General features: G+C 37.1%; 1 protein-coding gene across 1 annotated transcript; it reads left to right on the top strand.

Annotated features, from left to right (window-relative positions):
• Nucleotides 1–1889: 1889 nt before the first annotated feature.
• On the top strand, nt 1890–25763 carry LOC127719450 (thiamin pyrophosphokinase 1-like). Its single transcript, XM_052225557.1, has 8 exons — nt 1890–1941; nt 2375–2452; nt 2727–2869; nt 16495–16584; nt 19228–19374; nt 19928–20039; nt 20560–20687; nt 24040–25763. Exons 1-8 carry the CDS (start codon nt 1917–1919, stop codon nt 24523–24525), a joined length of 1209 nt encoding a protein of 402 aa, XP_052081517.1. The 5' UTR covers nt 1890–1916; the 3' UTR covers nt 24526–25763.
• The last annotated feature ends 72 nt before the right edge of the window (nt 25764–25835 follow it).

Raw genomic sequence — 25835 nt, 5'->3', positions numbered from 1 at the left:
ATAATTGTACGTCTGAATGGGTTATTTTTATAAAAAATATTCTTGAAACATGTGGCTATAGTAATATCTGGTTAGCACAAACTGGCTTTAACACAAAATGGCTAAATAATAGTTTAAAACAGTAGTTATTTGACCAATTTCAACAAAACTGGCGTTCAGATATATGTAATTCGTCAAAAGGTTTATCGTACAGATTATATAAGGATAAGTTTGAATTCGAAAAATATTTAGATATATTACCAGATAGAGATAGGGTTATATTTTGTAGATTTAGAACTGGTAATCATAGATTACCAATTGAAACTGGTAGATGGATAGGTTTAGATAGAGAAAGGAGATATTGTAATTTATGTCAATGTCAAGAATTAGGTGACGAATTTCACTTTCTTCTGAATTGTAGATCCCTAGACGACTCAAGAAAACTGTTTTTGGATAATTGTTATTGTAACAGAGTAAATGTAATTAAATTTTGTAAATTATTACAAACAACACATAGAAATAAGTTAAAAAATATATGTAAATTTATAAAGGTTATAAATTCATTAGCAGGTCTTCCTGGTTAGCCTTTGTCTATCTGTTTTTCTATTATAATAACTAAATGATCTTGTATAGTAATTGTAACATTCATATCTTGTCATGTGCACAATTTATTTTGTATACTATGTATTATTATTTCATTCTTTGTACCAATGTGTATACAATGGTTTTAAAGAATAAAATTGTCTTGTCTTGTCTTGACTTGATGCTGAATTGACTATACCTGATGCCGGTTTAATCAGGTGTCAATGTGACAAGAATTTGAGATCTCGATTCATATCAAACAGTCAACAAGTCATATTAAGTGTGTTTCTTTAAATATCAATCTGAATTTAATGTCTAAATGATGCATTAACTAAACTAATAAAAGAAAATAAAAAAAACCAAATGATCTGTCATTTTTTAAATAATTAACCCATACAATTGTTGCTTCTGAGTTCCTGCTTTCACTTTTAAAACATGGCTACTTTCACTTTATTATTATCAGATAATAATTGATTGTTTTCTTGCAAGTGGTTTGCAATTTTTTATGGATGATCCTACCACTTTAGAAATGGGACATCCAGGCATAAAAAAGGGAATTTTCTTGATTATTTTTGCATGAAATTAAAATAAAATTAAAACAGATTTTAAAAATGAGACCAAATTTGAGAAAAATTGGCATTCATCCTTTGTACAATTGAAAAGTGAATTGAAATATAAAAACATCTAGATGTTGTTAAGAGCCGAAGTTTAAATCTTTTCATTGTCCTGAGTTCAGTCTAGTCTTAAGACTATAAATGTATATTTTGACTGAAGGCTGCTTCAAAAATGATCATTGCCTATTCCTGAGATGTAACAAATGTGCTAGCCCTGACCCCTATATCAAAGAATTATAATGATAAACTCCTTTAAATCTTTGCATAAAACTTGTCATGCATTCCTGAATTAAAAAACGAGAATCCATAAACAAATATAAAGCTGATACCACAAAATGTTTTGTTTTTGATACACAAAAGTGTGAAAGATATTTCAAGATGAAAGAATTGTAATTTTCAAGGGAACCAAAGTGAGCTTTACATGCATATTTATGGAACTTGTAAGTCACAGTTGACTACATATGTTCCTATTGTAACTATTGTAGGCGATAACTGACACAATCTGATTTCCTTCCCTCATTCATGATATCACAGGATTTTTTGCTGCCTACTATTTTGATTTTTGGAAACATATTTGTTTACAAGCATTGTTTAGCTTTCAGTGATAATGAATAATTTGAAATGATCATTACAGGCAATTTACAGCACTTTTAACCAAATAATTTTTTATGCATCTCTTATAGGATCATATAGTTTAAATAGATCTTTTTAAATATTTTTCAGATATGACATGCCAGTGGAATGCTGTATCTAAAACCAGAGTCGGGTGAGGATCATAAAATATTGAGTTTAAAACATGTTCATATGCAATTGTTTGCCATTTATACTGGAATTTTTGTGAAAGGTAATGTTCTTCAGAAAAATTACAGGAAAATTTGGCATGGAAACTAAGGTTGAATATTGAAATAAAAATGAATGTATTGCATAAAGAAAATTTAAACCACAATCTCTTGTAACCTGTGCTCAATAAATTAAATAACAGGAATACAACTAAAGCAAAGGGACACAATTGACATTAAACAAAGCTGAAGTGTGAGGATTACGGTGGCACACATTGTTATTATTTAATGTAGTTTTGATTGACAGTGGATTTTGACAAGAAAAATGTAGATCTCTATTTTTCAAAAATTGCAATCGTAGATTGTTGTTTATAATAGACTAATTAAATTTTAATATTTTATTTTTTTTTGTCTTTTCAGAGGAAAAACTAGCTCTGGTATTGCTAAACCAGCCACTTCCAACTGACAGAAAGCTGTTTAAAGTATTATGGCGTAAAGGTACATTACATTTAAGTTGTTTCAGTAGAAATGATTGATGTTCAGTGAATAGATTATTTGCTCTGACAGCTGAACAAATTTTATAACACTCTGATTTGCAACTCTTTATATAATGAGCTACATATAATGAATTTACAGAGGAATACCCCAGAAAGTAAATTGCCCTCAATTTAAGCATTCATTATGAAAAATCACCCTAAGAAATGACTGAATTGGTTTGACACTATTTTGTGTAATTTAACTATGTACATGTATACTATGTAAATTATTGTAGCATTGCTCAAGGTAGCAGTGGATGGAGGTGCCAATCATTTATACAACACAAATACACATAATAGAGAGAAATATCTACCAGATCTCATCACAGGAGATTTTGACTCAATCCAACCCAATGTCAAAAGTTACTATGAAGAACAGGTTTGAAATTTATTAATTTTATTTTTTTTTTTTGCACTGATTTATACTTTACTAGAGATAATAAGCACCAAAGTCTTGCATGGACAAAGGAGTAGGGGCAATAAGGCCCTTATTTGGCCCAAATATTGCTGCAAATTTAAAAGTTATCATACATATTCTTAAATTTGTCCTAACTAGGCTAAGGTACAAGGTATTCAGAAAATAAAAAGAAATATTACATTTAACGAGTTACCACGGCCACAAAGAATGACGAAATTTGTATATTTTGTAAAATTTCTTGATCTTCCTTGTTTTACGCCAATTTTTAAGTATATTTTAGATTAGCAAAGTATGTGCGCACCCAAGAAACAACTTTATTAAGTCTCCCAAACGAAGTTTGGGAAGACTTATTGTTTTTGCTCAGTTATTATTATTATTAAGTCTCCCAAACGAAGTTTGGGAAGACTTATTGTTTTTGCTCAGTTCTTCTTCTTCTTCTTCTTCTTCTTCTTCTTCTTCTTCTTCTTTTTCTTCTTCTTCTTCTTCTTCTTCTTCTTCTTCTTCTTCTTCTTCTTCTTCTTCTTCTTCTTCTTCTTCTTCTTCTTCTTCTTCTTCTTCTTCTTCTTCTTCTTCTTCCGCCGCTTTTAAATTTGAACTTGTCCGCACCCGTTCTCCAAAACCGTTTGTCAGATTAACTTGGGGTTTCACAATATGTTAGACTAACATGTTTAGTGGTGCAATCAGGGTTTTGTTTGTGCAATGGGGTTTATAAAGGGGTACTTTGAGGGGCAAAAAGAGAAGAGGGTTTTACTATAGAACCCTATGGGATTTTATTTTTAAAAAATTTCAAATGATTATAAATTGAAAATCGTTTGTGATAGACACAATCTTTTTAATTGAAAATGTTCTAAATGATAAAGCCCATTAAATGAAATACAGGAGTAGTCTCCAGGGGTCACCCCCATCCCCTGCCATTTAAGAAAGTTCTAATACCTTGTAAGTGGTCAAGATCCCCACCCCTAAACCATATATATTTTGGTTTGTCATGCTAAGATGGTTTGAATGATATATAGGGTTAGTCCCCAGGGGTCATCCTGACCCCCTGCCGTTTGAGAAAGTTCTAATATCTTGTAAATGGTTGAGCTCCCCACCCCTAAACCATATATATTCTGGTTTGTCATGATAAAGCACATCAAATGTAATACAGGGTTAGTCCCCAGGGGTCACCCCCACCCCATGCCATTTAAGAAAGTTCTTATATCTTGTAAGTGGTCAAGATCCCCACCCCTAAACCATATATATTCTGGTTTGTGATGCTAAGATGGTTTGAATGATATACAGGGTTAGGCCCCAGGGGTCATCCCAACCCCCTGCCATTTGAGAAAGTTCTAATATCTTGTAAATGGTCGAGATCCCCACCCCTAAACCATATATATTCTGGTTTGTCATGATAAAGCACATCAAATGAAATACAGGGCTTGTCCCCAGGGGTCACCCCCACCCCATGCCATTTAAAAAAGTTCTAATATCTTGTAAATGGTCGAGATCCCCACCCCTAAACCATATATATTCTGGTTTGTCATGCGAAGATGGTTTGAATGACATACAGGGTTAGTCCCCAGGGGTCATCCTGACCCCCTGCCATTTGAGAAAGTTCTAATATCTTGTAAATGGTCGAGATCCCCACCCCTAAACCATATATATTCTGATTTGTCATGATAAAACACATCAAATGAAATACAGGGTTAGTCCCCAGGGGTCACCCCCACCCTCTGCCATTTAAGAAAGTTCTAATATCATGTAAGTGGTCAAGATCCCCACCCGTAAACCATATATATTCTGGTTTGCCATGCTAAGATGGTTTGAATGATGTACAGGGTTAGTCCCCAGGGGTCATCCCGACCCCCTGCCATTTGAGAAAGTTCTAATTTCTTGTAAATGGTCGAGATCCCCACCCCTAAACCATATATATTCTGGTTTGTCATGATAAAGCACATCAAATGTTATACAGGGTTAGTCCCCAGGGGTCACCCCCACCCCCTGCCATTTAAGAAAGTTCTAATATCTTGTAAGTGGTCAAGATCCCCACCCCTAAACCATATATATTCTGGTTTGTCATGCTAAGATGGTTTGAATGATATACAGGGTTAGTCCCCAGGGGTCATCCCGACCCCCTGCCATTTGAGAAAGTTCTTATATCTTGTAAATGGTCGAGATCCCCACCCCTAAACCATATATATTCTGGTTTGTCATGATAAAGCACATCAAGTGAAATACAGAGTTAGTCCCCAGGGGTCACCCCCACCCCCTGCCATTTAAGAAAGTTCTAATATCTTCTAAGTGGTCAAGATCCCCACCCCTAAACCATATATATTCTGGTTTGTCATGCGAAGATGGTTTGAATGATATACAGGGTTAGTCCCCAGGGGTCATCCCGACCCCCTGCCATTTGAGAAAGTTCTAATATCTTGTAAATGGTTGAGATCCCCACCCCTAAACCATATATATTCCTATTTGTCATGTCTCGAACATTTGAATGATGTATATGGTCAGTCCCCAGGGGTTCCCCCCACCCCAATGTTCTAATATCTTGTAAATGGTTGAGATCCCCACCCCTAAACCATATATATTCCTGTTCGTCATGTAATGAACATTTGAATGACGTATAGGGCCAGTCCCCAGGGGTTCCTCCCCACCCCCAATGTTCTAGTATCTTGTAAATGGTCGAGATCCCCACCCCTAAACCATATATATTCTGGTTTGTCATGCCAAGATGATTTGAATGATATATAAGGTTAGTTCCCAGGCATCACCTAATGCATATAACTTTACTGGACCAAACCAATTTTCACTGGACGTTGCCCAATGTCAGGCGACCCTGGGAATTACGAATTATGGGAGCTTTGTTTGGGAGACTTCGTAACAGCATCCTGTTACAATCATTTCTTCTTCTTCTTCTTCCGCCGCTTTTAAATTTGAACTTGTCCGCACCCGTTCTCCAAAACCGCTTGTCAGATTAACTTGGGGTTTCACAATATGTTAGACTAACATGTTTAGTGGTGCAATCAGGGTTTTGTTTGTGCAATGGGGTTTATAAAGGGGTACTTTGAGGGGCAAAAAGAGAAGAGGGTTTTACTAAAGAACCCTATGGGATTTTATTTTTAAAAATTTTCAAATGATTATAAATTGAAAATCGTTTGTGATAGACACAATCTTTTTAATTGAAAATGTTCTAAATGATAAAGCCCATTAAATGAAATACAGGAGTAGTCTCCAGGGGTCACCCCCATCCCCTGCCATTTAAGAAAGTTCTAATACCTTGTAAGTGGTCAAGATCCCCACCCCTAAACCATATATATTTTGGTTTGTCATGCTAAGATGGTTTGAATGATATATAGGGTTAGTCCCCAGGGGTCATCCTGACCCCCTGCCGTTTGAGAAAGTTCTAATATCTTGTAAATGGTTGAGCTCCCCACCCCTAAACCATATATATTCTGGTTTGTCATGATAAAGCACATCAAATGTAATACAGGGTTAGTCCCCAGGGGTCACCCCACCCCATGCCATTTAAGAAAGTTCTTATATCTTGTAAGTGGTCAAGATCCCCACCCCTAAACCATATATATTCTGGTTTGTGATGCTAAGATGGTTTGAATGATATACAGGGTTAGGCCCCAGGGGTCATCCCAACCCCCTGCCATTTGAGAAAGTTCTAATATCTTGTAAATGGTCGAGATCCCCACCCCTAAACCATATATATTCTGGTTTGTCATGATAAAGCACATCAAATGAAATACAGGGCTTGTCCCCAGGGGTCACCCCCACCCCATGCCATTTAAAAAAGTTCTAATATCTTGTAAATGGTCGAGATCCCCACCCCTAAACCATATATATTCTGGTTTGTCATGCGAAGATGGTTTGAATGACATACAGGGTTAGTCCCCAGGGGTCATCCCGACCCCCTGCCATTTGAGAAAGTTCTAATATCTTGTAAATGGTCGAGATCCCCACCCCTAAACCATATATATTCTGATTTGTCATGATAAAACACATCAAATGAAATACAGGGTTAGTCCCCAGGGGTCACCCCCACCCTCTGCCATTTAAGAAAGTTCTAATATCATGTAAGTGGTCAAGATCCCCACCCGTAAACCATATATATTCTGGTTTGCCATGCTAAGATGGTTTGAATGATGTACAAGGTTAGTCCCCAGGGGTCATCCCGACCCCCTGCCATTTGAGAAAGTTCTAATTTCTTGTAAATGGTCGAGATCCCCACCCCTAAACCATATATATTCTGGTTTGTCATGATAAAGCACATCAAATGTTATACAGGGTTAGTCCCCAGGGGTCACCCCCACCCCCTGCCATTTAAGAAAGTTCTAATATCTTGTAAGTGGTCAAGATCCCAACCCTAAAACATATATATTCTGGTTTGTCATTCTAAGATGGTTTGAATGATATACAGGGTTAGTCCCCAGGGGTCATCCCGACCCCCTGCCATTTGAGAAAGTTCTAATATCTTGTAAATGGTCGAGATCCCCACCCCTAAACCATATATATTCTGGTTTGTCATGATAAAGCACATCAAGTGAAATACAGAGTTAGTCCCCAGGGGTCACCCCCACCCCCTGCCATTTAAGAAAGTTCTAATATCTTCTAAGTGGTCAAGATCCCCACCCCTAAACCATATATATTCTGGTTTGTCATGCGAAGATGGTTTGAATGATATACAGGGTTAGTCCCCAGGGGTCATCCCGACCCCCTGCCATTTGAGAAAGTTCTAATATCTTGTAAATGGTTGAGATCCCCACCCCTAAACCATATATATTCCTATTTGTCATGTCTCGAACATTTGAATGATGTATATGGTCACTCCCCAGGGGTTCCCCCCACCCCAATGTTCTAATATCTTGTAAATGGTTGAGATCCCCACCCCTAAACCATATATATTCCTGTTCGTCATGTAATGAACATTTGAATGACGTATAGGGCCAGTCCCCAGGGGTTCCTCCCCACCCCCAATGTTCTAGTATCTTGTAAATGGTAGAGATCCCCACCCCTAAACCATATATATTCTGGTTTGTCATGCCAAGATGATTTGAATGATATATAAGGTTAGTTCCCAGGCATCACCTAATGCATATAACTTTACTGGACCAAACCAATTTTCACTGGACGTTGCCCAATGTCAGGCGACCCTGGGAATTACGAATTATGGGAGTTTTGTTTGGGAGACTTCGTAACAGCATCCTGTTACAATCATTTCTTCTTCTTTTTCTTCCGCCGCTTTTAAATTTGAACTTGTCCGCACCCGTTCTCCAAAACCGCTTGTCAGATTAACTTGGGGTTTCACAATATGTTAGACTAACATGTTTAGTGGTGCAATCAGGGATTTGTTTGTGCAATGGGGTTTATAAAGGGGTACTTTGAGGGGCAAAAAGAGAAGAGGGTTTTACTAAAGAACCCTATGGGATTTTATTTTTAAAAATTTTCAAATGATTATAAATTGAAAATCGTTTGTGATAGACACAATCTTTTTAATTGAAAATGTTCTAAATGATAAAGCCCATTAAATGAAATACAGGAGTAGTCTCCAGGGGTCACCCCCATCCCCTGCCATTTAAGAAAGTTCTAATACCTTGTAAGTGGTCAAGATCCCCACCCCTAAACCATATATATTTTGGTTTGTCATGCTAAGATGGTTTGAATGATATATAGGGTTAGTCCCCAGGGGTCATCCTGACCCCCTGCCGTTTGAGAAAGTTCTAATATCTTGTAAATGGTTGAGCTCCCCACCCCTAAACCATATATATTCTGGTTTGTCATGATAAAGCACATCAAATGTAATACAGGGTTAGTCCCCAGGGGTCACCCCCACCCCATGCCATTTAAGAAAGTTCTTATATCTTGTAAGTGGTCAAGATCCCCACCCCTAAACCATATATATTCTGGTTTGTCATGCTAAGATGGTTTGAATGATATACAGGGTTAGGCCCCAGGGGTCATCCCAACCCCCTGCCATTTGAGAAAGTTCTAATATCTTGTAAATGGTCGAGATCCCCACCCCTAAACCATATATATTCTGGTTTGTCATGATAAAGCACATCAAATGAAATACAGGGCTTGTCCCCAGGGGTCACCCCCACCCCATGCCATTTAAAAAAGTTCTAATATCTTGTAAATGGTCGAGATCCCCACCCCTAAACCATATATATTCTGGTTTGTCATGCGAAGATGGTTTGAATGACATACAGGGTTAGTCCCCAGGGGTCATCCCGACCCCCTGCCATTTGAGAAAGTTCTAATATCTTGTAAATGGTCGAGATCCCCACCCCTAAACCATATATATTCTGGTTTGTCATGATAAAGCACATCAAATGTTATACAGGGTTAGTCCCCAGGGGTCACCCCCACCCCCTGCCATTTAAGAAAGTTCTAATATCTTGTAAGTGGTCAAGATCCCCACCCGTAAACCATATATATTCTGGTTTGCCATGCTAAGATGGTTTGAATGATGTACAGGGTTAGTCCCCAGGGGTCATCCCGACCCCCTGCCATTTGAGAAAGTTCTAATTTCTTGTAAATGGTCGAGATCCCCACCCCTGAACCATATATATTCTGGTTTGTCATGATAAAGCACATCAAATGTTATACAGGGTTAGTCCCCAGGGGTCACCCCCACCCCCTGCCATTTAAGAAAGTTCTAATATCTTGTAAGTGGTCAAGATCCCCACCCCTAAACCATATATATTCTGGTTTGTCATGCTAAGATGGTTTGAATGATATACAGGGTTAGTCCCAAGGGGTCATCCCGACCCCCTGCCATTTGAGAAAGTTCTAATATCTTGTAAATGGTCGAGATCCCCACCCCTAAACCATATATATTCTGGTTTGTCATGATAAAGCACATCAAGTGAAATACAGAGTTAGTCCCAGGGGTCACCCCCACCCCCTGCCATTTAAGAAAGTTCTATTATCTTCTAAGTGGTCAAGATCCCCACCCCTAAACCATATATATTCTGGTTTGTCATGCGAAGATGGTTTGAATGATATACAGGGTTAGTCCCCAGGGGTCATCCCGACCCCCTGCCATTTGAGAAAGTTCTAATATCTTGTAAATGGTTGAGATCCCCACCCCTAAACCATATATATTCCTATTTGTCATGTCTCGAACATTTGAATGATGTATATGGTCAGTCCCCAGGGGTTCCCCCCACCCCAATGTTCTAATATCTTGTAAATGGTTGAGATCCCCACCCCTAAACCATATATATTCCTGTTCGTCATGTAATGAACATTTGAATGACGTATAGGGCCAGTCCCCAGGGGTTCCTCCCCACCCCCAATGTTCTAGTATCTTGTAAATGGTCGAGATCCCCACCCCTAAACCATATATATTCTGGTTTGTCATGCCAAGATGATTTGAATGATATATAAGGTTAGTTCCCAGGCATCACCTAATGCATATAACTTTACTGGACCAAACCAATTTTCACTGGACGTTGCCCAATGTCAGGCGACCCTGGGAATTACGAATTATGGGAGCTTTGTTTGGGAGACTTCGTAACAGCATCCTGTTACAATCATTTCTTCTTCTTCTTCTTCCGCCGCTTTTAAATTTGAACTTGTCCGCACCCGTTCTCCAAAACCGCTTGTCTGATTAACTTGGGGTTTCACAATATGTTAGACTAACATGTTTAGTGGTGCAATCAGGGATTTGTTTGTGCAATGGGGTTTATAAAGGGGTACTTTGAGGGGCAAAAAGAGAAGAGGGTTTTACTAAAGAACCCTATGGGATTTTATTTTTAAAAATTTTCAAATGATTATAAATTGAAAATCGTTTGTGATAGACACAATCTTTTTAATTGAAAATGTTCTAAATGATAAAGCCCATTAAATGAAATACAGGAGTAGTCTCCAGGGGTCACCCCCATCCCCTGCCATTTAAGAAAGTTCTAATACATTGTAAGTGGTCAAGATCCCCACCCCTAAACCATATATATTTTGGTTTGTCATGCTAAGATGGTTTGAATGATATATAGGGTTAGTCCCCAGGGGTCATCCTGACCCCCTGCCGTTTGAGAAAGTTCTAATATCTTGTAAATGGTTGAGCTCCCCACCCCTAAACCATATATATTCTGGTTTGTCATGATAAAGCACATCAAATGTAATACAGGGTTAGTCCCCAGGGGTCACCCCCACCCCATGCCATTTAAGAAAGTTCTTATATCTTGTAAGTGGTCAAGATCCCCACCCCTAAACCATATATATTCTGGTTTGTCATGCTAAGATGGTTTGAATGATATACAGGGTTAGGCCCCAGGGGTCATCCCAACCCCCTGCCATTTGAGAAAGTTCTAATATCTTGTAAATGGTCGAGATCCCCACCCCTAAACCATATATATTCTGGTTTGTCATGATAAAGCACATCAAATGAAATACAGGGCTTGTCCCCAGGGGTCACCCCCACCCCATGCCATTTAAAAAAGTTCTAATATCTTGTAAATGGTCGAGATCCCCACCCCTTAACCATATATATTCTGGTTTGTCATGCGAAGATGGTTTGAATGACATACAGGGTTAGTCCCCAGGGGTCATCCCGACCCCCTGCCATTTGAGAAAGTTCTAATATCTTGTAAATGGTCGAGATCCCCACCCCTAAACCATATATATTCTGATTTGTCATGATAAAACACATCAAATGTTATACAGGGTTAGTCCCCAGGGGTCACCCCCACCCTCTGCCATTTAAGAAAGTTCTAATATCATGTAAGTGGTCAAGATCCCCACCCGTAAACCATATATATTCTGGTTTGCCATGCTAAGATGGTTTGAATGATGTATAGGGTTAGTCCCCAGGGGTCATCCCGACCCCCTGCCATTTGAGAAAGTTCTAATTTCTTGTAAATGGTCGAGATCCCCACCCCTAAACCATATATATTCTGGTTTGTCATGATAAAGCACATCAAATGTTATACAGGGTTAGTCCCCAGGGGTCACCCCCACCCCCTGCCATTTAAGAAAGTTCTAATATCTTGTAAGTGGTCAAGATCCCCACCCCTAAACCATATATATTCTGGTTTGTCATGCTAAGATGGTTTGAATGATATACAGGGTTAGTCCCCAGGGGTCATCCCGACCCCCTACCATTTGAGAAAGTTCTAATATCTTGTAAATGGTCGAGATCCCCACCCCTAAACCATATATATTCTGGTTTGTCATGATAAAGCACATCAAGTGAAATACAGAGTTAGTCCCCAGGGGTCACCCCCACCCCTGCCATTTAAGAAAGTTCTAATATCTTCTAAGTGGTCAAGATCCCCACCCATAAACCATATATATTCTGGTTTGTCATGCGAAGATGGTTTGAATGATATACAGGGTTAGTCCCCAGGGGTCATCCCGACCCCCTGCCATTTGAGAAAGTTCTAATATCTTGTAAATGGTTGAGATCCCCACCCCTAAACCATATATATTCCTATTTGTCATGTCTCGAACATTTGAATGATGTATATGGTCAGTCCCCAGGGGTTCCCCCCACCCCAATGTTATAATATCTTGTAAATGGTTGAGATCCCCACCCCTAAACCATATGTATTCCTGTTCGTCATGTAATGAACATTTGAATGACGTATAGGGCCAGTCCCCAGGGGTTCCTCCCCACCCCCAATGTTCTAGTATCTTGTAAATGGTCGAGATCCCCACCCCTAAACCATATATATTCTGGTTTGTCATGCCAAGATGATTTGAATGATATATAAGGTTAGTTCCCAGGCATCACCTAATGCATATAACTTTACTGGACCAAACCAATTTTCACTGGACGTTGCCCAATGTCAGGCGACCCTGGGAATTACGAATTATGGGAGCTTTGTTTGGGAGACTTCGTAACAGCATCCTGTTACAATCATTTCTTCTTCTTCTTCTTCCGCCGCTTTTAAATTTGAACTTGTCCGCACCCGTTCTCCAAAACCGCTTGTCAGATTAACTTGGGGTTTCACAATATGTTAGACTAACATGTTTAGTGGTGCAATCAGGGTTTTGTTTATGCAATGGGGTTTATAAAGGGGTACTTTGAGGGGCAAAAAGAGAAGAGGGTTTTACTAAAGAACCCTATGGGATTTTATTTTTAAAAATTTTCAAATGATTATAAATTGAAAATCGTTTGTGATAGACACAATCTTTTTAATTGAAAATGTTCTAAATGATAAAGCCCATTAAATGAAATACAGGAGTAGTCTCCAGGGGTCACCCCCATCCCCTGCCATTTAAGAAAGTTCTAATACCTTGTAAGTGGTCAAGATCCCCACCCCTAAACCATATATATTTTGGTTTGTCATGCTAAGATGGTTTGAATGATATATAGGGTTAGTCCCCAGGGGTCATCCTGACCCCCTGCCGTTTGAGAAAGTTCTAATATCTTGTAAATGGTTGAGCTCCCCACCCCTAAACCATATATATTCTGGTTTGTCATGATAAAGCACATCAAATGTAATACAGGGTTAGTCCCCAGGGGTCACCCCCACCCCATGCCATTTAAGAAAGTTCTTATATCTTGTAAGTGGTCAAGATCCCCACCCCTAAACCATATATATTCTGGTTTGTCATGCTAAGATGGTTTGAATGATATACAGGGTTAGGCCCCAGGGGTCATCCCAACCCCCTGCCATTTGAGAAAGTTCTAATATCTTGTAAATGGTCGAGATCCCCACCCCTAAACCATATATATTCTGGTTTGTCATGATAAAGCACATCAAATGAAATACAGGGCTTGTCCCCAGGGGTCACCCCCACCCCATGCCATTTAAAAAAGTTCTAATATCTTGTAAATGGTCGAGATCCCCACCCCTAAACCATATATATTCTGGTTTGTCATGCGAAGATGGTTTGAATGACATACAGGGTTAGTCCCCAGGGGTCATCCTGACCCCCTGCCATTTGAGAAAGTTCTAATATCTTGTAAATGGCCGAGATCCCCACCCCTAAACCATATATATTCTGGTTTGTCATGGTAAAGCACATCAAATGAAATACAGGGTTAGTCCCCAGGGGTCGCCCCCACCCCCTGCCATTTGAGATAGTTCTAATATCTTGTAAATGGTCGAGATCCCCACCCCTAAACCATATATATTCTGGTTTGTCATGCGAAGATGGTTTAAATGATATACAGGGTTAGTCCCCAGGGGTCATCCCGAACCCCCGGCCATTTGAGAAAGTTCTTATATCTTTTAAATGGTCGAGATCCCCACCCCTAAACCATATATATTCCTATTCCTCATGTCTCCAACATTTGAATGTTGTATACGGTCAGTCCCTAGGGTTTCCCCCCCACCCCCAATGTTCTAATATCTTGTAAATGGTCGAGATCCCCACCCCTAAACCATATATATTCCTGTTTGACATGTCTCGAACATTTGAATGACGTATAGGGTCAGTCCCCAGGGGTTCCCTCCAGCCCCAATGTTCTGGTATCTTGTAAATGGTCGTGATCCCCACCCCTTAACCATATATATTCTGGTTTGTCATGGTAAAGCACATAAAATGAAATACAGGGTTAGTCCCCAGGGGTCATCCCGAACCCCTGCCATTTAAGAAATTTCTAATATCTTGTAAATGGCCGAGATCCCCACCCCTAAACCATATATATTCTGGTTTGTCATGGTCAAGCACATCAAATGAAATACAGGGTTTGTCTCCCGGGGGTCGCCCCCACCCCCTGCCATTTAAGATAGTTCTAATATCTTGTAAATGGTCGAGATCCCCACCCCTAAACCAAATATATTCTGGTTTGTCATGCGAAGATGGTTTGAATGATATACAGGGTTAGTCCCCAGGGGTCATCCCGACCCCCGGCCATTTGAGAAAGTTCTAATATCTTTTAAATGGTCGAGATCCCCACCCCTAAACCATATATATTCCTATTCCTCATGTCTCGAACATTTGAATGACGTATACAGTCAGTCCCTAGGGGTTCCCCCCACCCCCAATGTTCTAATATCTTGTAAATGGTCGAGATCCCCACCCCTAAACCATATATATTCCTGTTTGACATGTCTCGAACATTTGAATGACGTATAGGGTCAGTCCCCAGGGGTTCCCCCCACCCCCAATGTTCTGGTATCTTGTAAATGGTCGAGATCCCCACCCCTAAACCATATATATTCTGGTTTGTCATGCGAAGATGGTTTGAATGATATACAGGGTTAGTCCCCAGGGGTCATCCCGACCCCCTGCCATTTGAGAAAGTTCTAATATCTTGTAAATGGTCGAGATCCCCACCCCTAAACCATATATATTCTGGTTTGTCATGATAAAGCACATCAAATGAAATACAGGGTAAGTCCCCAGGGTTCACCCCCACCCCCTGCCATTTGAGAATGTTCTAATATCTTGTAAATGGTCGAGATCCCCACCCCTAAACCATGTATATTCCTATTTGTCATGTCTCGAACATTTGAATGACGTATACGGTCAGTCCCCAGGGGTTCCACCACCCCCAATGTTCTAATATCTTGTAAATGGGCGAGATCCCCACCCCTAAACCATATATATTCCTGTTGGACATGTCTCGAACATTTGAATGACGGATAGGGTCAGTCCCCAGGGGTTCCCCCCACCCCCAATGTTCTAGTATCTTGTAAATGGTCGAGATCCCCACCCCTAAACCATATATATTCTGGTTTGTTATGCCAAGATGAATTGAATGATATACAGGGTTAGTCCCCTGGCATCCCTTATGCATATAACTTTACTGGACCAAACCAATTTTCACTGGACTTTGCCCAATGTCAGGCGACCCTGGGAATACGAATTATGGGAGCTTCGTTTGGGAGACTTCGTAACAGCATCCTGTTACAATCATTTCTTGTTTTTGGTGAGATTATGTCAATAGTTATAATAAATCTTCTCTGAAATTATTTTGTTGTTTCTTGGCTGCGCATGGTGTTTCCACAATGGAAATAACGATGGAAAAGTACATAAATTCTGTATTTTCATTGTTTTCATGAAAACGGTACATATAATGACGTAATTGTGACGTTATCAGATAAAAAATCTTATGTTTTTCATTTACATTTCTTGACTATATGCATTACCAAACATTATGTGGCAACTTGGAATAGTTGTCAAACATTGTATTTTCTTGGGCCAAAACTGGGCCTTAATGGCCCTAATCCTTTCTAAAATGACATATTTATCTATTTTTTTGGTGCATACTGGTATGTGTATAATGATGAAGTTCAGGTTGAGGTGACCTAAAACTAAATAATGCTTCTAGAATTAAAAAATGTTGAGAAAATCGCACTTGTCTGAACGTTTTTTGGAATGCCTGAAGATCTGGAGCAAATTTTAGGCAAATAAATGTATAATGATGTCTTGCAGGTAACATTTGTATTTTGGTGTGGTTGTGGATCAGCTTTTTGTGATAAGGCTGCCAGTGGTGGCATTCAATTTGTATTGATACACCTAGTTTAAAGGTCTATTAAAGTCTTCTGAATCTATAATAAAAAGGAATTTGGGATCATGTAAACAAAAAATGACCCTGAGTTGTAATAAAAAAAAAGGTGGAACAAGCCCTTAAGATATAAGATCAGTGGTCAGAATTTCTTGTTGTAGAATAATATTGAATTTTCTTGTATTTATAGACTGTAGAAATAGTAGAAACATCAGATGAGAATTCTACAGATTTCACTAAAGCTTTAAAAGTAGCATCTGATAAGATCAAGGAAAAAGAGGTAGATATTGTTTACATAGTTTGGACATAACATACATTCAAACAGATTTCAGTTGTGTGAACTCTTCATTCCTTTATTCATTAATTTTATCAAAAAAACAACTTTTTATGTCAAAAAATATTTTAATTTTAACAAAAAAAAGAAAAATTTCATTGAGAATATATATATATTTTTAAATCATATCAGTACCAAAGCTCTGGAGAGTGGAGGGCTGATGTGCAAATCAGCAAGGATGCTAACCAAACAGTATTTAAAAAATCCATAAAACTAATTTCTTCATGACACATGTATCTATTATCAAAATGATTGATTGAACGATTGTTGGTGTTTAATGCTACTTTCAGCACTCTTAGCTATGTCATAACAGCATTTTTGTCTCGCCTTGACAGAGTAAAAAAACGAGACATAGGTATGCTGTTTCCGGCAGCATGCGTCAACAATGTATTAGTTTGTGATTAGGTCTAGTTTATGGTGAACCACTAGTTGTAGGTCAATGATATTTGGTATGCAGTTGAATTAACATTGGCACATCTCATCACCATGGAGATTATTTGGCCCGGCCCCCTCAGTCATGGTTTATTGACTTTGAAACTTTGCTTAGTTTTCATGTATTAGTTTGTGATTAGGTCAGTTTATGGGGAACCACTAGTGGTAGGTCAATGATATTTGGTATGCAGTTGTATAAGCATTGGCATATCTCATTTCCATGAAGATTATTTGGCTCGCCCCTTCAGTCATGGTCTATTGACTTAGAAACTTTTGCTTAGTTTTCATGTATCAGTTTGTGATTAGGTCAGTTTATGGGGAACCACTAGTGGTAGGTCAGTGATATTTAGTATGCAGTTGTATAAGCATTGGCATATCTCAATTCCATGAAGATTATTTGGCCCCGCCCCTTCAGTCATGTCTATTGACTTTGAAACTTTTGCTTAGTTTTCATGTATTAGTTTGTGATTAGGTCAGTTTATGGGGAACCACTAGTGGTAGGTCAATGATATTTGGTATGCAGTTGTATAAGCATTGGCACATCTCATTTCCATGGAGATTATTTGGCCCCGCCCCTTCAGTCATGGTCTATTGACTTTGAAACTTTGCTTAGTTTTCATGTATTAGTTTGTGATTAGGTCAGTTTATGGTGAACCACTAGTGGACGGTCAATGATATTTGGTATGCAGTTGAATTAACATTGGCACATCTCATCAACATGGAGATTATTTGGCCCGCCCCCTCAGTCATGGTTCATTGACTTTGAAACTTTGCTTAGTTTTCATGTATCAGTTTGTGATTAGATCAGTTTATGGTGAACCACTAGTGGTAGGTCAATGATATTTGGTATGCAGTCGTATAAACATTTGCATATCTCATTTCCATGGAGATTATTTGGCCTGGCCCCCTCAGTCATGGTTTATTGACTTTGAAACTTTGCTTAGTTTTCATGTATTAGTTTGTGATTAGGTTAGTTTATGGTGAACCACTAGTGGTAGGTCAGTGATATTTGGTATGCAGTTGAATTAACATTGGCACATCTCATCAACATGGAGATTATTTGGCCCGCCCCCTCAGTCATGGTTTATTGACTTTGAAACTTTGCTTAGTTTTCATGTATCAGTTTGTGATTAGATCAGTTTATGGTGAACCACTAGTGGTAGGTCAATGATATTTGGTATGCAGTCGTATAAACATTTGCATATCTCATTTCCATGGAGATTATTTGGCCTGGCCCCCTCAGTCATGGTTTATTGTCTTTGAAACTGTGCTTAGTTTTCATGTATTAGTTTGTGATTAGGTCAGTTTATGGTGAACCACTAGTGGTAGGTCAATGATATTTGGTATGCAGTTGTATAAGCATTGGCATATCTCATTTCCATGAAGATTATTTGGCCCGCCCCTTCAGTCATGGACTATTGACTTTGAAACTTTTGCTTAGTTTTCATGTATCAGTTTGTGATTAGGTCAGTTTATGGGGAACCACTAGTGGTAGGTCAATGATATTTAGTATGCAGTTGTATAAGCATTGGCATATCTCAATTCCATGAAGATTATTTGGCCCCGCCCCTTCAGTCATGGTCTATTGACTTTGAAACTTTTGCTTAGTTTTCATATATTAGTTTGTGATTAGGTAAGTTTATGAGGAACCACTAGTGGTAGGTAAATGATATTTGGTATGCAGTTGTATAAGCATTGGCATATCTCATTTCCATAGAGATTATTTGGCCCCGCCCCTTCAGTCATGGTCTATTGACTTTGAAAATTTTCCTTAGTTTTGATGTATTAGTTTGTGATTAGATCAGTTTATGGTGAACCACTAGTAGTAGGTCAATGATATTTGGTATGCAGTCGTATAAACATTTGCATATCTCATTACATTTGCATATCTCATTTCCATGGAGATTATTTGGCCTGGCCCCCTCAGTCATGGTTTATTGACTTTGAAACTGTGCTTAGTTTTCATGTATTAGTTTGTGATTAGGTCAATTTATGGTGACCCACTAGTGGTAGGTCAATGATATTTGGTATGCAGTTGTATTAGCATTGGCACATCTCATTTCTATGGAGATTGTTTGACAGGAGCAGGGTTCAAACTCACAACATCTATTATCAGCATAAACTGATCCATATATATGTTTAAACTTTTTTTTGCAGATAAAATCTGTTATTGTGTTGGGATCATTTGGTGGAAGACTTGACCATATGTTTGCCAACATAAACAGTCTATATGAAGCCAGTGAGATAACTGATGCTCAGATCATCCTTATATCAGTTGATACTGTGGCATTTCTATTGCAACCTGTAAGTACAGCTTATAAAGATGTCGCACCATCAATTCAAAATCCAGATACTATGGTTTCTTTTTTTTTTTCGTGGATTGAGGGAAAATTGTATTTTTGTGGATATTTGATTTGGTGGTTTTACAAAAGTCTGTATTCAAGCCTATAGAAAATTTGTTTTTTTCATTGACCATTTAAATTCCTGATTCATCTAGCTCTTTACTCATGAAATCCACGAACATTGGTATCCAACAAATAATAATGAAGCCACAGTATATTTAACCAATATTTTTCTATTTTCACAGCTCTTTAAATATTCTACCTTAAGTTTAACTTGATAAAAGCCATGAATATGCTGAATTATACTTGTGTATCACTGTTCTACACACCAATTTTCAACCAATTTTTAAAGTCTTGTATTAATACATGATGTTCATAAATTTACATACGACAAAAAATAGATTTTCAGAGAAGAAATTGTTTAAGAATCATAACTGATTTAATGCAGTTGACAAATAATTGTAATAAATAAAATGAGTAATTATTGTCGTAAAAAAAATAGGGTTTTTTTTTAGGGACAACATACTATTTCAGTGGATCCTCGGACTTGTGCAGAATGGTGTGGACTAATTCCTGTTGGAGAGCCATGTAATTCTGTTACCACAAAGGGTCTGAAGTGGAATTTAGGTACATTTATCACCATGATAAAATCCATAAAACATTTATACATTATTTCTTGTTTTAAACATGTTTAGATAAAAACATTTTATGCCTATATACAGTTAAGATATATACACTAGACAATTTCAGACAAAAAACAAATGTGCTGAATTCTAAAAATGAATAAAAACAGAAACTTCAGTGAGACAACAACCAAATAAAAGAAAACATAGCTGAAGAGTTAATCTGGTTGTTCTTTAACAATTAACAGATGTCTGTACCATTACAGGTGAGACATAGCGGCAACAGCATTCACCTTTTGTCTTGCCTCAAAGAAGATGAAAAAGCGTGAGCTATGCTCTGGGGAAATATGAATTTTCTTGGGTTATCAAATCTTCGTATCTCCCTCAGGCAAGGGAAAAATAAATGAAAATATTCCATATTTTTAAAGATATCAAAATTAAAAATTACTGTAAAATGTAACTTCAGAAATGAATTATTTTTTTTAAAATATGGTATGTTGGTATGAAGTATAAATTACTTGCAGATAAACAAAGATTGAAATTTGGAGACCTCATCAGTACATCAAATACTTTGGAAAGTGAAAGTACTGATGTTGTTGCTGTGGAAACAGATGCTACGCTTTTATGGACCATGGGTATCATACATGAGAAGGTTAGTTAGGTTATTTAGGTTATTTTTAGCTCACCTTTCCAAAGGAAGGAAAGGTGAGCTTTTGCCATCACTTGGCGTTCGTCGTCAATCATTGTCCTTCGTCATCCGTCTGGTGTATAGTATTTCAAACATCTTCTCCTCTGAAACTACTGAACCAATTCCAACCAAACTTAAGCTGAACGATCCTTAGGGTATCTAGAATAAAGTTTGTTTTATTTTCTGTTTTGTCAAAAAAACATGGCCATTATGGCTAAAAATAGAACATAGGGGCAAAATGCAGTTTTTGGCTTATATCTCAAAAACTAAAGCATTTAGAGCAAATCTGACATGGGATAAAAATGTTCATTAGGTGAAGTTCTATCAGCCCTCAAATTTTCAGATGAATCGAACAATCCATTGGCGCCTGCGTAAACTATTTGTATAAAGCTTTATATTTCAGAAAGTTGAAGACCTGGATGCTTCATACCTTGTATGCAGATACCTTATGTTACAAAGTTTCCGTCTGTTATATGCCCATTGTCCTTGACCTCATTTTCATGGTTCAGTGACTACTTGAAAAAATTACAGTTTTTTGTCATGTGAATTTCTCACTTTTTATGAGTAATAGGATAACTATATTTATACCCCACGCAACGAGTTGCGGAGGGTATAATGTTTTTGACCCGTCTGTCCGTCAGTCCATCAGTCTGTCAGTCCTATTTCTTGTCATCGCAACTCCTCTCAAACCACACAACAGAATTTCACGAAACCTTTTTAGATAATAAGGACATACTATGTAGTTGTGCATATCGACAGGAAATTACGATTCAATTTTTTTTCTAGGAGTTACGCCCCTTTGAACTCATTTACTTTAATGTACTACTGCAACAGTTTGTCATCACAACTCCTCTCAAACCACACAACAGAATTTCATGAAACCTTTTCAGATAATAAGGACATACTACGTAGATGTGCATATCAACAGGAAATTACGATTTAATTTTTTTTCCAGGAGTTACGCCCCTTTGAACTTATTTGCCCAATATACTACTGCAACCTTTTGTCATCGCAACTCCTCTCATACCACACAACAGATTTTCATGAAACCTTTTCAGATAATAAGGACATACTACGTAGATGTGCATATTGACAGGAAATTACGATTCAATTTTTTTCCAGGAGTTACGCCCCTTTGAACTTATTTGCCCAATATACTACTGCAACCTTTTGTCATCGCAACTCCTCTCAAACCACACAACAGAATTTCATGAAACTGTGTAGATAATAAGGACATACTATGTAGATGTGCATATTGACAGGAAATTATGATTCAATTTTTTTTTCTGATACAATTTTTTTTTCTTACACTTATTTTATTTCTCCAATGACAATGTGGGGACGTGGGGTATGTGAGCGCGCTCACTAAGGTTCTTTCATTGTTATATGGGTTCCTTGCAACATCTACATGTCCGTCAGATAGGGTTAATCTGACCTTCACCTCAATTCATGGATCAGTGATCAAGGTTAAAGTTAGGTTCGTTTCTCAGATACTACAAGCAGCAGGTCAACTATAGGTTGTGTATGGAATGATTGTAAGGGGTACATGTCAGACTGGTAGATTTCATCTGACCTTGACCTCATTTTCATGGTTCATTGGTCATTGTTTATTTTTTTTGTGTTTTGGTCTGTTTTTCAAGTACTGTGAGCAATAAGTCAACTATAGTTGGTGTATGGAATGATTGTAAGGTGTACATGTCTATCTAGCTGGTGTCATCTGACCTTGACCTCATTTTCATGGTTCATTGGTCATTGTTAAGTTTTTGTGTTTTGGTCTATTTTTCAAGTACTGTAAGCAACAGGTCAGTTATAGTTGGTGTATGGAATGATTGTAAGGTGTACATGTCTGTCTAGCTGGTGTCATCTGACCTTGACTTCATTTTCATGGTTCATTGGTCATTGTTAATTTTTTGTGTTTGGTCTGTTTTTGCAAGTACTGTAAGCAATAGGTCAACTATATTTAGTGTGTGGAATGATTATAAGGTGTACATGTCTTTCTGGCTGGTGTCATTTGACCTTGACCTCATTTTCATGGTTCATTGGTTAATGTTAAGTTTTTGTGTTTTGGTCTGTTTTTCAAATACTAATAGCAATTGGTCAACTATAATTGGTATATGGAATGATTGTAAGGTGTACATGTCTGTCTAGCCAGTATCATCTGACCTTGACCTCATTTCCCTGGTTCATTAGTTAACATTAAGTTTTGTGTTTTGGTCTTTTTCGATTACCATAAGCAATTGGTTAACTATATTTGGTGTATGGAATAATTGTAAGGTGTACATGTCTGTGTGGCAGTTTTTATCTGACCTTCACCTTATTGTCATGGATCTTTAAGAATGTTTAAGTTTATGTGATACTTGTAATAAAACCTTTATCTTTAAGACTTTCAACATAAAATCAATGGTCAGTAAAACAGGTGAGACATTTCAGTGTGTACACTCTTGTCTATGTTTCTGAAGCTTTTACAAATAAATTTTATACTTTCCAATACTATACCAATATTGTGTATATGTGTGTCAGAGTTCCAAATCTTTATCAATGAAAATTTTTTTTTTATAGTAATTGCTGTTATCTGTAGTTTTTTGTATCCTCCAAATGTTTATGATTTAAAAAAAGTGCTATTTGCCGACCAAATGGAAGAGTTCATTTAAGTCTTGAACTGGAGATTTAATGTTTTTAGTCTTCGCTTCTGCAGTGCATTTGAAATTGAAACAAACTTCATTGTTGAAGGCTGTATGGTGACCTATAGTTGTTAACATCTACATCATTTGGACTCAGGTGGACAAATGTTTCAATCATACAACATCTCATCTCATTATTTTTTATGTTGCCAGAAATAATATATGACAGATCCTTTGTAGAACTTCCTCATTACATTCTGATTTCCCAAAGAATATTGTTTTCATCTTATAAACGTCAACAAGATCTTTCAGAAAACTATTACTTGTATTGTAAATTCAGAAACTTTTTGTGATGTTTTAATTATGCGAAAAATTGTGACAGGATAGGTCTCCCAAAAAACCTCACATTTTGATTATAATAGTATTTGTATTAAAAAAGAGGCGAAAGATATCAAAGGGACATTCAAACTAACAAGTCGAAAACAAACTGACGTTGCCATGGCAAAAAGACAAACAACAGTATACAAAACACAACATAGAAAACCAAAGACTGAGCAACACATACCTCAGCAAAAACTGGGGTTGATCTCAGGTGCTCCGGAAGGGTAAGCAGATCCTGCTCCACATATGGCACCCATCGTGTTGCTCATGTAAGTACAAACCCAGTAATATTCAAGTTGCATTTATAATTACAGGAAGAAGATACAGTTTACCAGATGGAAGATGGTGTGACAGATGAAGAAATTCTTAAGCGTGCTTGGATGACCATTAACTCACACATGGATGATTATTATCCGGAAGATCAAGAAGACTTCATTCCAACATTCACTCTGCATGGCGATGTTGAACCTTTAGATCGTTACTGTGAACCACAACGAAAAGCTCTTCAGACAGAAATCTTCAAGTCTAATGACAGAAAAGTATATGTCTGTTTTGAAGGTTGTACGACTGACCTTGAACCAGAACAGTTGGTAAAAGGAAGTCTATTAGTGAAAACAAAGGAGATGACAGATAAGATTTTAACTCCACTCAAGATACTTGAAAACATGAAAAAGGGATATGAAAACGGAAGTACAGATGACATGTTGGATCGAAGTGGAGATCACATTTTCATTGAGGATATTGAAATTTTTAATCTCTCCAATGGGGATGTTCTCATAGACATCACTTGTGGTTCCTAGGAATTTATCAAATTTTGATTTTGATCTTACTCCATTACAGTGCTTAAGTCTCCTAAACCAAACTGTAAACAAGACAACATATGACCCAATAAACCAACTTTACTGCAATTGGTAAATTTAGTTTTTTCTATTTAAAAGATATTTTTACCACTGATTTTTATGAACCTAAATTAATACTTTCTGAGATTTTTTTTTATGTTGGTTGTAATAAATGTTTAATAAATACGAAAGAGAAAAGTATTTTTGATTATTTCAAATAAAAGGAGTAGGTAATGCAAAACACATATTTTTTTTATTATTCCCCCTGTGCTAAATGTTTTATATTGTTATTTGATGGAAATTATGGATGTTTTTGTCCATTATACATGCGTATGAGTCTTTGAAAAAAATCGTGTATAAATCAAGAGATGGCAAAATGTTGATTGTGTGGAAGGATTCAGATTACATAAAGAAATAAAAGAATGTAAAGCTGATTATTAAAGTATATAATACTGGTCATATTTGTTGGAAAATTCACATTTTGTTATATATTGTTATTGTTTATTTTTTGCAATACTTCTATGAAGAGAATTTATAAAATTTGTTATTTGTTTTATTGTCAAAAGAATTTGACAAGTTTTTAGTGTTGTTTTTTTTTTAGGTATTTGTATGAAGAATTTATAATTATTTTTGTAAGTTGTCAAAGAAATGGCAATACATGTTGTAATATGAGTATTTTTACAAGATTTATATATCTTCCGCATTACAGTTACAGTGAATCAGGTATTAACATGTACTATGTTATCTCAATTTACAAAGAGCATTTATAAAATAGTTGTTCTCATTTGGAAATTGCATGCTGCTGTCAATTTAGAGATTTTAAAACACTTTGAAAACCTCATCAAGTCTTATTTGAATATATAGTGAAAAATGTACCAAACAGAGTCATTAGAACTTTTTCATTTCAGATCTACTATCCAGTCAGGAATTTTATACATAGTCAGAAATATTTACAGTTACTGCTGTCAAATGACCAGGTCTTTAAATTTTGTTAATACTATAAATTTGATTTTTCAGTGTTTAACATCATATTTACATTTACAATGGTAAATATAGAAATCTGCTCAGTATTTGTATTTTGTTACAATTATTTTTTTTTGTAATTGCTAAAGTGATACAGTAAAATGAATTGTTTACCTAGTAAATTACAAAATATTTGTTGGTGCTTTATGATTTTTAAAATAAAACTTTTATTTTAATTGTTGTTATGTTCATAGACAACTTTCGAAAATATGTGCACTTTCCCGTAAATTTCCAATGTCAAAATAAGA

Source organism: Mytilus californianus, unplaced genomic scaffold (assembly GCF_021869535.1).
Source record: "Mytilus californianus isolate M0D057914Y unplaced genomic scaffold, xbMytCali1.0.p SCAF_11, whole genome shotgun sequence".
In the NCBI taxonomy this organism is placed as follows: domain Eukaryota; kingdom Metazoa; phylum Mollusca; class Bivalvia; order Mytilida; family Mytilidae; genus Mytilus; species Mytilus californianus.
The sequence above is the reverse complement of the archived record's forward strand: the minus strand, read 5'-3'. Positions and strand labels throughout refer to the sequence as shown.

Excerpts from the sequence above, each read along its gene's own strand:
- LOC127719450 (XM_052225557.1), top strand. The coding sequence starts at position 1,917 with ATGCTGTATCTAAAACCAGAGTCGG. Across the intron at positions 2,453-2,726 it reads TAAAGTATTATGGCGTAAAG|CATTGCTCAAGGTAGCAGTG; the intron begins GTACATTACATT and ends AAATTATTGTAG. Across the intron at positions 20,040-20,559 it reads GGGTCTGAAGTGGAATTTAG|ATAAACAAAGATTGAAATTT; the intron begins GTACATTTATCA and ends AATTACTTGCAG.